Here is a 13,317-nt window from a genome sequence, read left to right as displayed (position 1 = left end):
TAACAAAGAAAGAAAGACATTTTAATGTGTATATCAAAGTATAGGATTTAGTAGATGAAATGGTGTATTATTGATATGTACAACATTGTACGTTTCATTGATGGAACAGCCACTGCTAAAAGATAATTATGCTTATTGCTGTTTACTGACTGATATCTTAAGAAATGAAGGAAATAATATTCAGTGGATGTAAATATATAGGAATAAATTGGAAATGCTTTACGATTGATATATTGATTGATTGATTGTATGTTGTTTTACGTCCCATTTGATAATTTTTCACTCATATAAAGACGTCACCATATACCGGTGAAGGGCTTCAAATTTATACCTTTACTCGGTACTCAGGGTCATTGAGCAGTGAGGGATCGATCTTTATCGTGCCAACGCCTGCTGTGACACGGGACCTCGGTTTTCAAGGTCTCATCCGAAGGACCTGCGCTTTCACTTCAAAGTTTCGAGCGCTTGTCGAAGGAACAGTTGCTACCTATTTTTTTATGCTTTACGAGAACTCCATTAAACACCACAGAAAAAGCTGATATAGATTATAGGAGTCCCTTGAAATCACTTTAGCTTGTCTATGTTCAGCAGAAAGTGCAAATCCTAATCTGAGCTGTCGCAGTAAGAACCTAGTAATATCCTGTGTCTGCGAGTAATTGCGTAGCTTTTGCTTTAATTTAGTTAAAATAATGGCATTGTAAAAAAAAACATATATACTGAATACGGCACTGATTACTGTAATTTGTTTCAAGATTATACAGAAATACGTACTAAATATGTAGATTTTTATATGTGTAATATATGATACGCGAGTAAACATTTTATCAGTCCCCTACAAGTGAAACCTGAGGGGACTACATGTTTCCTGTCCATTTGTCTGTCAGTTAGTCTGTCCCAGTTGGTTTTCCAGATTTTTTCCCCACATGCTTGCAGACATTAAGCCGATTTTTTGTATACGTGTCTATATTAATGACTTGAAGATCAAGCTTGCATTTCTTTCCTCTTCAATGAGTTTTGACGAAATTAATATGATCATTTTTAAGGCGACCGGACTACACATGCTGGTAGTGGACTTGTACATGCTTCTGCAATATAAGTTGATTACAGATTTTTTGTTCACTATTTTATGCATTAAAGTTTAATGATCCTCCAAGTCAATCAAGTCCTTGCCAATTACCATGCATTTCACTGGATCCTTTTTGTCCATATACATCGTCAAATCATCTGGGCCCTTTTTACAAAAGAACTTACGACAAAGACCAAAAATTGAGTTGATCGTAAAATCTTGAAAAATCATTGATTTCTTTTATAAATTGCTTGATTAAAAATATCTTCCTAAATTCTTTTAAAAGATTAAAACCATTCTCAATTGCAAGTTAATGCAAAATGGAAAGTTATTCGCGAAATTACAGTTTGATCTTTGTCGTAAGTTCTTGAAAAGAACATGGTATGTTGATGGCCATATTTGGCCCCATATTGACATACATAGCAAAAACACAATACCTGTGATAGTTTGTAAATAAAAACCTAAAATTACTAAGTTGTATTACATGTACTAGTAACCAGTATAATATGTCTCTGATACTAGTCTAAAAAATATATGTAAATTTAGTAGATATGCGAGATTGTGCTCTGCATTTTTAATTAAAGCAAAATTCACATGGTAACAGATAGTGAGTGTGACCTTGACCTTATGGGCTTAAGTCGAGAAACAGTATAAAAATATATAATCAAGTTCATCAGTGTAATTAATGTTCTCAATTTATAGTCGAAGCACGATCATTGCAACGTCTTTTTACGTATTGACTGAAATATAACATGAAGAAAAGATCATGTCATTCGTTCCACTTCGAATCACATGACATGTAATAAACAATTAATTGTAGTGTCTTAGAATTTTCTACTAAGTAAAAATTTTCAATATGCCAATTAAATGACTAATTGGCAATTGAAAATTGTTAATGAGTGAAAGACACTAGTATTCTAAATTTAGAATTCACAACAATCAAGGATTCCAAAATTATAGAGTGGACACAGATGTCAACGACCCCCCCCCCCCTCCCGGAAATTTTTTTTGGGATCGAAAGACACCCTATCTTCCACAATATATGATTTTATGATGAGAATTCAACCCACACTATACAGTGTAGATAATGTACCTTCATATTATACTGTTATTTTTAAAACATATGAACCTAGGCCTCGATCTCCGGCTTCTATCTTTGTGTCTGTCATGACACCGTCATCAGTAAAGTATCACGTTGTAAATTTTGAATTTACTATAGGTAGAGGTAAATGCAAAATTTACAACATGATAACTAATTTTGCATTTACCTCCGCTTAATATAAATTCAAAATTTACAACAAATGATAATAATAGTGTCCACCCTTTCTTGTTCTCCCTCTATCTGTGCCTTTCTTTGTTTTCTTGTCTCCAAATATATACACTGCATGTACAATTAAGCAACTTCCATGTCTTCCTTCTCATCAGAAAAAAATTATGCTGAATTATGCCATATCTTGACATTTTTTTTAGACTGCATGTGTACAATCCACATATCTGGGATCAAACTGATGGGACAGAGATTTATTAGCATAAAGAATGTGGTTCCTCAAGCTTCATGAAACATGCAATATAAAAAAGTCTGGAATTATCCAAATGCAGCTCAATAAATAAAATCTTAAAATGAGCGTCATTGCTGTCACAGTCTATAGGAACCAATTTTAGCCGGGATGAGAGGCAAACTGTAAATTGACAAATTGTAATTATTGAGGAGGCACATCCACAAAGAAGCTTTGTTTTCTACAATATACTATATATATCGACAAAATTATTGGGATCCCCCCCCCCCCCCCCGTTCCTACAGCCATGCTTTATAATTAGTTAAGTAAATTAAGTATTGTGTAGTCTGCAAAGAGTACTTTTGATCTAAGGTTATCCACCCTAATGTAACATCATTGGTTTTTGCAAAATCCTTCACTAATTATAGATTGGGTTTGATGGAAAGTTTAGTAATATTTATTATTTAAAAAATAAAATCTTTATAAGAAATTGTGCAAAGGGCAATAACTCTTCCTATGTTTCTTGATACTAAAGGCCATACCCCGGTTTAGCACAGTTTAGTTAGTAAAATAAAAGAAGTCTTAACGTCTCTGTTTATTACAGAATGCTTCTCCTAATATCCACAAATCTATATAACAACAATTATTTGAAAATTTTAATATAAAAATGATACCCAAAAATGAGCGGTTTCTTTTCCGTCTGTGATAATATTATGAGTCGTGATAATGGAATATAGTTTTTATCTACATGTATATTGAACCAATGAAAGTATTCCTTTTAAAGATCCAACTGACACATGTGATGTACACGTACGACATTAAAGAATTACATGTAAATGTACAGTTAAGAGATACATGTTGAGTGATCCTTAAGGGCTGATAAAATGTTGATCTTCATCAAGATTTTCTTTAAGAGATAATATTTTATGAGACTTGTGGCAGTCAATCTGAAAATTGAAGACCTTCCCATCAGAATTCTCTCAAAGATAGGAAATGACAAATCTTTCATTTTTCAACGTACTCCTAAATTAAAATTCAAAGTCGTAATTTTTCGGGAGAAAAATACGTACTAGTACTCTGTTTGAAATTATACATGTTATATGAACATTGATCAGCTTCAAGAATATTTGATAGCTTATTCAGATGATACAAACAAACTTTTATAAAAAAAAAAAGTTGAAAAAAAAAACCACTTAAGTCATGATTACATGAGTAAAATGAATAAGTTTAACCGCATAGATTTTATTTTTTTTCATTTCCAAAGTTTCACAATATTGTGATTTTAAGCGACACAAAATTATATGGATCAATAAGGAGGGTTGCAGAAAGGTAGAATTTTGACCATCATAGAAAGTTTACAAATTCTTAATATTTTAGAAATATTTATGACTTAAATTGCATATATAACGTTATACCAATCGGCCAGGCATCCATTTTTTATATCATTTAAGGATGACTGCACTTAAAGACAGGCGAAATTTGCGACAAAATAAACTTTCAAAACAAGCATTTTTCTTTCCATTGCAAGAATGGTCAACATCCAATCTACAACTTACTGTAATTACGTTTAATAAAAGTGTGTATTTACGAAGTTCGAATCTGTTTTCAAAGGCAGGGGTCATCACAATTTCTTGAATCTCCGTTCGATAATGAGGACGCCCACTTTTTTACTGACTTCATGCATAGTCAGCGCATGTTTGTCTATTGTTCTACGTTTAACAGTAGTTGTATATTTGCATAAATAATAATGTGTCAAAAGGAGATTAATAAACAAACATGCGCTCATGGTTAAAAAGAGAAAAAACTGCTTCTTCTTACATTCGCTCTCTGTGTTGTAACCAAGGGTTGTGACATGTTGAATATTATAATTCACCACGTGATTTCTTACCCCAGGTAACTTTGTGAATACTAAATTCCGTCACGTGACTTGTAAGGTAGCATGTTTTGTGCTTACTAGGACATTGTGTTCGAACACGTTAAGTCATCTGGCATTGATATGAAATCTGCTTTAATTACATTGACGTGCTCCTATTATTAATTTCGTTTTGAAACCTTTGTCAGTAGTGTATTTGTGCCATACAGAATGGAGAGGGAGATTGGAAAGAGTGATCACGTTCTTTTTTTCAAACAAGTCATTGTTATTTATCAAGTCTAATTTTAGACCCATTCTTACAATGTTAGCTCGACCTCTCATGCATATCTTATGTTCAATCAAGGGCAGGTAAGTGTAAATTCTCTATAGATCTAATTGGAAAGCAGTAAGGACAAAAAACATTGAATCATTTTATTGTATCACGGTCTAAAATCATTTTAAGATTTAAATTTAGTTCCAAATTGACAGGATTCTTTCATAAACATACAAAAGTGAAATAAGGTTTAGATATAAAAGCAACAGAAGCAACCGAAAAAGACCCAAAAACCGGCGTTAAGTGCAGTCATCCTTTGTCCTTAATTCGTAAATTAAAATATATCAGAGACCTAAAAAACATTATCCATTCATTATCTAATAAGATTTATGAACGGATGGATAAGAAGAGCTTAAAAAGATTATTGGATGCACATTAGATTACTGAATTTAAGAAGTCAGTACAAGATTGTACCTATGACAGATTTGAAATAATTTTTCGCGCCTTTATTCGTTGCCATATCTCGCGAGACAAAACGAGATTATGCACGATTTCCATCATGGAGGCTAAATGTGTTGTCAAGTGAAGCTTTCGCATGCTTGTTTATTTCTGTATTGTGAAGTGCCTCGAAAGATTCAGAGTACAGATGTAAAATATGTATCAATGGATAATTGTAAATAATGACCATAGTTTTGGATAAGTACAGTTTAAGTTAATTAATATGGGTAGCTTAGATGCGACGTCAACGTCGCTTGCTGAGGACTTGCAGGATTTGCAGCTTGATAGACCCACTAAAGGTCTAAAGGTATGTGATGCCTCATACGATCATATTTATTGCAAAATATAAATAAATAAAGAGAAATATTCCACAAAAGTACGAATGCACTTGCAATATTTATTTTGTAGTCGGTAGAGGAACTTGAAAAATTAACGGTTGACGAACATTTGAGTGATATCGAGAGGGCAGTTTATTTACTGAGGTGAGTATAAAACTGTACGAAGTGATGTGTTACAGAATATTATATGAAATTTTGACATAACATATTGAAGCCCTCAAATGACATATGAGTCGTTAATTTAAACAATTTAAATACCTGGGTATGATTATCTACCTTGCTAATCACTTCTTGTTGCCTCTTAAAATACAATGGAAGAGTAATCACAGATTGTGTTTAATATCTGCACTGCAAATATCCGCTTACTAAGATTAAAATCATTGAATGTATTTGTTAGAATTATGACTAGTTAGAGCTGCATGCGACAAGCAAATATATGTCTGTGTTTATTTTAGTGACATTAAATTGCATGCACTTGCGAAAAATATATTCCCAGGTAAAGTATGAAATGAGCTTTCACAGTGGGATTTTTAAAAAATCAAATATTGTTTTGATTCTGACAAAACATTTAGGTGGGCTCAACAAAATACAGCTCCAGTCAGGTTTAATGTGCATGATAATTTCAGTATGCCTAATATTTTTTTTGCATGCACAATTCAGAATAAATAATTTGATATGTTAGTTGTAATTTTTTAGTCCGCTGATCAGAGGTAATTTTGTTTAAAAATCTAAACCCCCTTGAGTAAGTTTAGATTTTCTCCCCCCCCCCCCTTCCCACCCCGTTTTGTTTGTTTGTACTTTAATTTATTTCATTTTATATGTGTTTTATCAAATCAAATTTTCTTGGAAGATTTCCGAATCAATTTAAAATTTTGAATGAATTTACTTTATTTGCATCTTGTCCTTTATCAAAAGATAAAATAAATCAAGGGGTTAAATTGCGATAAGAAATAAGTTTGACAATTTTAATTCTAGCTAATAAAAGTCAGGTCATATTTTAGCACATTCAATGTTATGTCTGAATGCATTCATCGACATTTATGAATATGTGTCTATGCATGTATTGGAACATGAAATGCTGCAGAATTTTTCTTGGGGAGGGGGGATGGAGTGGGGGAAGATTGATCTAGAATTATCAATTCAAATGTAAACACTGTCACTAACACTGCCAGATGGTGATACAGGTTAGAGCCCATTCACTTCAGATGTATTAATTTGTTAATACATGTATTGGACACATCATGCCCTTTTATAGATTTTGAAAACCTTTTCATTTTCCACTTTTGACAAGGTGTTGTAAAATAGGCAGAAGGTAGGGCATTAATATGCTGTAAATACGTGTAAAATTGGCACCAGAATTATTGACAATTATACTATACACCAGGAGTAAGCAACAGAATAGAGAATCAATTTTTCTAATGTGAATTTATCTGCCCTATTGAAGCATTTAATGTATGCCATATAATCTGTTTACCATTATTTAATTATATTCAAACATTGACCCGATTGAATTTTAAGGCAGCTCTTGAGTTTGTATGCTTCACATTATGGATTGATTGCTCAGTTTGTCAATAAAAAATTTAGCAAGCCACTGAGTTGAGAAGCCAGGTATATTCCTGTAAGAGCTTCATCTTTTATTCATATACTTGGGTAGTTTGTAGGAGGGCATGGATATACTACTTTGCCAACTTCCAAGATTAGTTCTACTTGTAAATAGGATTTACTTAGACAGTGTTTGTTGAAGTGTATTTGCTTCAAAATCATCACATGTCATCATGAAACAAGAAATGGTTAAAAAAATAAGTCACATAATATGTCTGAATATAAAATGTCTGAAACATCTCATCCATATTAATTTTTTTTTATATGAAGACTGTAGATGAAACACCTGATTGTGTCACTATGATAAAAGATTAAGGTGTTTCATTTGCCAATGTCAAGGTCAAATGTCAAACCCAAGGTCATCTCTGATAGTAGTGTTGGAAAAATCTCATCCTCATTAATTTCTGTATGATAATTTGAATGAGTCATCTATAGCAAATATAAACATGTTATATTCCTATCTTAAGGTCAAAAGTAGAGTTGTAATGATACAGCAATATATCGATCATATTGATCGTGTGTCTCAACGATACACATATTGTATCGTATTTCCAGAATTATGATACTGGAAGTGGTTTTTTACTTAACAAAAAAATTTTAAAAATCAAAACAAAATGGCGTCCAGTTTTGGAATTCCTATAGTAAGTGATCAAGTAGTCAAAGTGTTCTTTTCCAAAATATACCATAAATTGCTATTATACACATGATATTATACTGTTATACCTTTATAATATCATTACACAGAACAAAAGAAACAATCTTATGCTTTACATTGTATATTCAATTGTATCGTGATACAGAGTTGTATTGTATCATAGTATCATGATACGTATCGTATCATGACAATACCTGTGATACTCAAACCTAGTCAAAAGTCAATTAAGGTCAAGGTCTATTTTTAAAGGAGATAATTTTAGGTGCTCCAGGGCTCGACATTAACGCTTGTCCGCTTGTCTGGTACCAGTGAAAAAAACTTAGGGACAAGTGAATATTGCTGGGCACTTGTCCGATTGGACAAGTGCATTTTAATATAAAGGAGTCTCTAAATAATTAAAAAAAAAAAACGACTGTTGAAAGTTAATCGGTAGTTTCAAGACGGAAGCTGTACATAAAAACCGGAATTCAATCCCGATAGAGATAGCTATTAATTGAGTTCACATTCGATCGGGATCGAAGTTCACTAATTGCATACTACTGAAAAGGCATGGAACATACAAACCTAACGAAGTTTGGCTCACTTGTGGACATTTATGTTGTTGTCAGACCAGAAAGACTAGATAAAATTTCGTTTTATGTGTTTGTTGTATTAATCAATAACATCACGAATCAATCAAGCACATGTCATGTGTAATGGACTTTATTTTAGTTTTCCAGTTGATAGTATTAGATATTTATTCAAATTTTTTCGGACAAGTTAAGTTGAAGTTCGGACAAGTAAATGTCTTGGTCACTTGTCCGAATGGACAAGTAGGAAAAAAAGTGAATGTCGAGCCCTGTGCTCAAGAACAACAGAGGTAATAAAGTTATTGACACAGATAGACAAATGGATAGCTAAATTAATGTCTTCAATTCATAAGACCCGTTTTGATTTGCTTTCTGGCCACAAATTAATATCGTCTTTTTCATATCCGAAAATTATGCTCTATTACAGTGAAATGTGAATTTAATTTGTAGTGTCAAAGTGACTTGAGAAATATGTTCTTTTCTTTATTCTAAATCTTTATCTCATAATTCTGGGGGATAGGTCCCTGCCACACACATAAATAGATGATTTATAATTAGTCTGCAGAAAGGACAAAAAACTCGGTTTGGTGTAAACACCCATGTATATATACCCAATAAGAGTATTAACAAAAGATGTGGAGTAAAGATTTAAATGCCAGTAGTGTATATAGTGATTGTATAATTAAAGCTAGTATCTATTGATCCGGGTCCTGTGAAGTATGTGACTCCTTTGTGTGTACAGTAAGGCACCGTTACTGGCGGGTCTTCAGAGTGTGATATTACAGACACATGTCATAAGTCAGTATTATATTTACCGAGTAATCTGATTATGTCTGACAAAATAAAATAAAGGCCTAGATTTTGAATATTGACCCTCCCCCAACCCCTGACCCTCTGTCGCGCACATCAACCACCCCAACCAAAAAATAAGAAAACAGGATTGAGGCCCAGATTGAAAATACTGTCCCTCACATTACCCCTCACTCTCCCATCCCCCTCTCACCCCCTCACAATCAACCCCCAAATTTGGTAACAATTTACATTATATAGACCCAGTTTAAAATCGGACTCTCTCATGTCTCCCTGTAGGGCTTACTGTCAAACACCCCAACCAAATTAACTTGTTCCTGTGTTGTACAGTGGTTTGTAGCTTTGTTTAATGTTTGACCTGTGTTGTTGTTGGAGATTAAATTGGTTTTTTTGGAGCTGATGACTATCATGTGGGGAATCAGACCTAATTGCTCCTAAAGTTGTAATTATAAACATAAACACAGAAAACTGTATTGATTGTGTGTGTCAACTGATTAGTGTAGGAGCTCCTAGTTCTCTGGTACAATCGAATTAGGTCTGCTTTGGGTATCAAAGGATTTATTTTATTGTCAAAGAGTTTGTTTGATATTCAGCCAGAAAATTGCTTGAAATTAGCCAAAGCCTATTTTAGCCTTTTTTTCCTGTCTAAAATCAAAGTTGTATATCAGAAGTAAATGTTATTGTTAGATAGGCTCGGTGCTTTCCTCCTCAAACAATTGTGCTAATTGCGATATACTATTTTGACATCGTTTATTTTTTCCCCTTTTATTTTAGAGAAGCTGTTGAGTGCTATAGTTTTAGGTTTGAAAGAATCTGCTGATATAAGCTAATGGAAACTGGAAAGAGGCTTGTCCATTTAGCATCCTACACAGTTTTAGAAAAAAGTAACTGGCCGTACCCTAGAACATTACTCATTTCTACTGTTTGTAACAATTAAGGAACAAAGATCTGAACATTATTTGATATCTCCTGATTTTTAAAACTTATAATAGGTTACAACATACACTAGGCTTTTAAAATACTTCAGTCGTGCTTTTTTCTGCATGGGATTAATTTATACTGTGTACGCGGTTACAAATTTTCCACAGAAATTTTTCACAGCGTACTTTAAGGCAGGGGATCTAAGACATACAGTGGCAATCAAAGATTAAGGATTGAACAGAAATTGTGATTCTGCGGAATTGTAACCCCATGGAAAAAAAAGTGCATTTACAGTATACTGAAATACTGCTGTCAATGTCGTAATAAATATAAGCTTTTGCTTTGTCAGTGATGGGCCATTGGAATTGTAAACGCCACCTTAAAGTAGAATGTTTTGATATAAAGAAAAAAATGTTTATCTCAGACATCGGATATATCATACACATTTCTGAATTTGTTATAAACTTAATTCATTATATCCGTATAGCTTAACATTATTTTAAAACCTACGGGTAATGAAAGTCTTTCACTATAAGCGTCAATTCATTATAAGCTTGTTTTACTGTATGTGACAAGGTCAGGAAATTCTGGCATGCTTTACTAATAATAAACACAAATGTTTACCATAGCTTTGGAAAACATTTAGACATGTTTGCACAGAATGAAATGATGCTATAAAAATTCTTTTTTAAAAAAATCCATAAAATGGGAAAATAATTAACTCAAAAATTTTCCACATAAAAAAGGCTTCCCCATTCAGCAGTGAATAATTGCGTTTAATCATAAAGCCATAATTCATTAACACAGAAAACAATCTCCATGGCTCAATAATGCATAGCAGGAATAGCAAGTATAAAGGACGACAAAACTCCTCTTCATCAATAGCTTCTGTCTGAACAGTTAAATCAATCCTCCGATAGCACAGATGACATAATGGCCGATAAGACTGCATGTGTGAAGCACAGAACAATGTAGAAATGTCAGATCTTGACTGTAGGACTGACAATCTTTTCTAATTGTACGAAATTTTGAGTGAAATACCTCACAATCACTAGCAGAGATGTGACAGCTCATTCAATGGCTGACACATACTTAGGAACACACAAAGCCGGAAGAGAGAGCGCTCTGTGACTGCCCACATATTTTATCTGAGCGAGGCTGATGCATCAGCAATCAGCATGTGTGTGTTGTTATGGAGTAGTTCACTGTTTCTTATAATGTGGACATGTTTTCTGTGAGCTTTCTGTTATGGATGACATTGAAGTGTGTTATACAAACACAAGTACCGGAGAAAATGTGAATTTGTTTTGGGACGAGGTGCCCACCTCCTCCCTGGATAATGTCGAGGAGGACAACACGAGGTATGTTTATACTTCTCTAACCCCCCTTTTTCGATCACGAGGAAGTAGATTTTGTCAATGACTCTCAATGTCAGTGGTTCGATGAAGCCAGAGAAGGGAAAATAGAGAGTGTGGAATAAATTGTTTAAATCAGACACTAATTTGTTTGCTCTGTTATGTCGTCACTAAGAAACATGCCTCTGGGTCTTGCAAATGGTGCATCAGAGCATGTGATTTGTTGTCTTTGGGTATTGGAGATGTGTCCCAGCACTCTGGTAACACATAATTATTGAAAATAAATTTCTTGAGAGAGAGAGAGCTAGTTTCCTCATTTGGTGTGCAAAAAATTGCTTTGTCGACCATGTGTGTTTACAGTTGGCTAATATTATTCTGGGAGAATGAATTTAACTTATGTTTACTGTACAGATAATTATGTGTCTATGTATTTTAACTAATCTCTTATGAAGTGTGTTTGAGAATAATGTCTTTTTTCCCCCCTTACATTATATAATTCCAAGTAAAAGATGTGGTTCACTCCCATATAAAATGCTATAATTTACTGTCATGTAGAACTAAAATGTCAAGTACTTACATGTGTATACACTTTAACTTTGCAAAAACAGGAAATTTCAGGGAAACTGCAGGCAATATGTTTCCTAGCTGTCATCAACAAGGAAATATTTCAAAGTTTTTTATACATACATGCATCTTGTTAGCTTTATATTGTTTACATTTTGTTACTATGACTTTTTTTTTAAAGATTGGCATTTGGTAGCAGATTGTTTGTGGTCTATCTTTTGTTTGTCTGTCAGACTGTCCAATTTCTTTTATAAAATCAAGTTTTTAAAATCAGAGTGGAAGGTATAGACTGGGTTTTTTGGAGTATTCAGTCAAAGAGAAGGTCATGCAGAGAGAGTATATTAGGTCAAGGTTAAACTTAGGGGTTAGAGGTCAAATAAAATTGGTCAAAACCGAAAAAAATTGTGCCTACAATGCCCTACATATCATTTGTAATTTCTAATCAAACCTTCTGTATTTCAGCGGATAGAATAGATGAAGATAGAAAGTCTGATTTTGAAATGATTGAAAGCGGCTTGTCGTATGAGTGTTCCAGAACATTATATTCAGTTCAATACACAAAGATTACATTTAATTTCTCCAGTGAAAATCAAACCATGTAGTCAAGTCAGATAGGGTTTTAAAGATCAACATTGGAGGGGACCCACATGAATGAGAAGCAAAATTAGATTTATTGTTAGAGAGTGTAAGAGATTCCTTTATTTCTGAAGGGTCCTATATTCAATTATTGTAAAAAGAAATTAAAATTTAATCTAACAGTTTTTCTTCTTTGGATAGTCACACATGATCTCAATTTTTGATAATTGGTAAATTAAACGTTTTGATTGATAGCACATGTGTTCCATTATAAAGGTAATAGCAAGGATGTCATTGATGAATGCAGCAAATTATTTTCCAGTCTGAAATTAAATTTCCAGTATTTCTCTGAGGGGATAAAACATCATATGTGCCAGAAAACTTCATGATTGAAAAATTGAAGCTTAGGTGCGATGATTAGACCTTGAGATTAAAGTTTTTGTATTATCTTTTAAATTTTTTTTTATAAACTTTTATTAAGCCCCAATTACATACATGTTCACAGGCTGTAATAGATAAGATGGGCCCAGATCTCTACATCATTCTCTTTTACTAACATCTGTTTTATCATCATTCTCACTGAAATCTAATGTCATTATAAAGAAGAAGCTGATAAAAACTTTAAAAACTTCCAACTGTTCAGGCATGATGTTTACATGTGATGTAAGAGAGATGATTCAGTTGTTGGTGCTACATGACTGTTGAGGAGGTGATAAATTGACCTGCATTATCTTCTTAATT

The 13,317-nt window shown here is 33.2% G+C and overlaps 1 protein-coding gene across 11 annotated transcripts in view; it reads left to right on the top strand.

Annotated features, from left to right (window-relative positions):
- The first annotated feature begins 5,244 nt into the window (after positions 1-5,244).
- The window catches only part of LOC133174734 (serine/threonine-protein phosphatase 4 regulatory subunit 4-like), a 39,871-nt gene continuing 31,798 nt past the window's right edge, over positions 5,245-13,317 (top strand). For 7 of the 11 annotated variants that reach the window (XM_061309843.1, XM_061309859.1, XM_061309872.1 and 4 more), the window contains exons 1-2: positions 5,245-5,493; positions 5,595-5,668. In XM_061309843.1, the coding sequence (XP_061165827.1) occupies positions 5,410-5,493; positions 5,595-5,668 (158 nt within the window). In that variant the 5' untranslated portion in view covers positions 5,245-5,409. Of the gene's footprint in view, positions 5,494-5,594; positions 5,669-11,186; positions 11,443-13,317 lie in introns of those variants that run through there. The other 4 variants (XM_061309887.1, XM_061309879.1, XM_061309894.1 and 1 more) reach the window with 2 other exon arrangements.

This window comes from Saccostrea echinata, unplaced genomic scaffold (genome assembly GCF_033153115.1).
Source record: "Saccostrea echinata isolate AGI-Se365-2 ecotype Australia unplaced genomic scaffold, CSIRO_AGI_Sech_v1 ptg000002l, whole genome shotgun sequence".
In the NCBI taxonomy this organism is placed as follows: Eukaryota; Metazoa; Mollusca; class Bivalvia; order Ostreida; family Ostreidae; genus Saccostrea; species Saccostrea echinata.
Note: the sequence above shows the minus strand (reverse complement) of the source record. Positions and strands in the feature narration are given on the sequence as shown.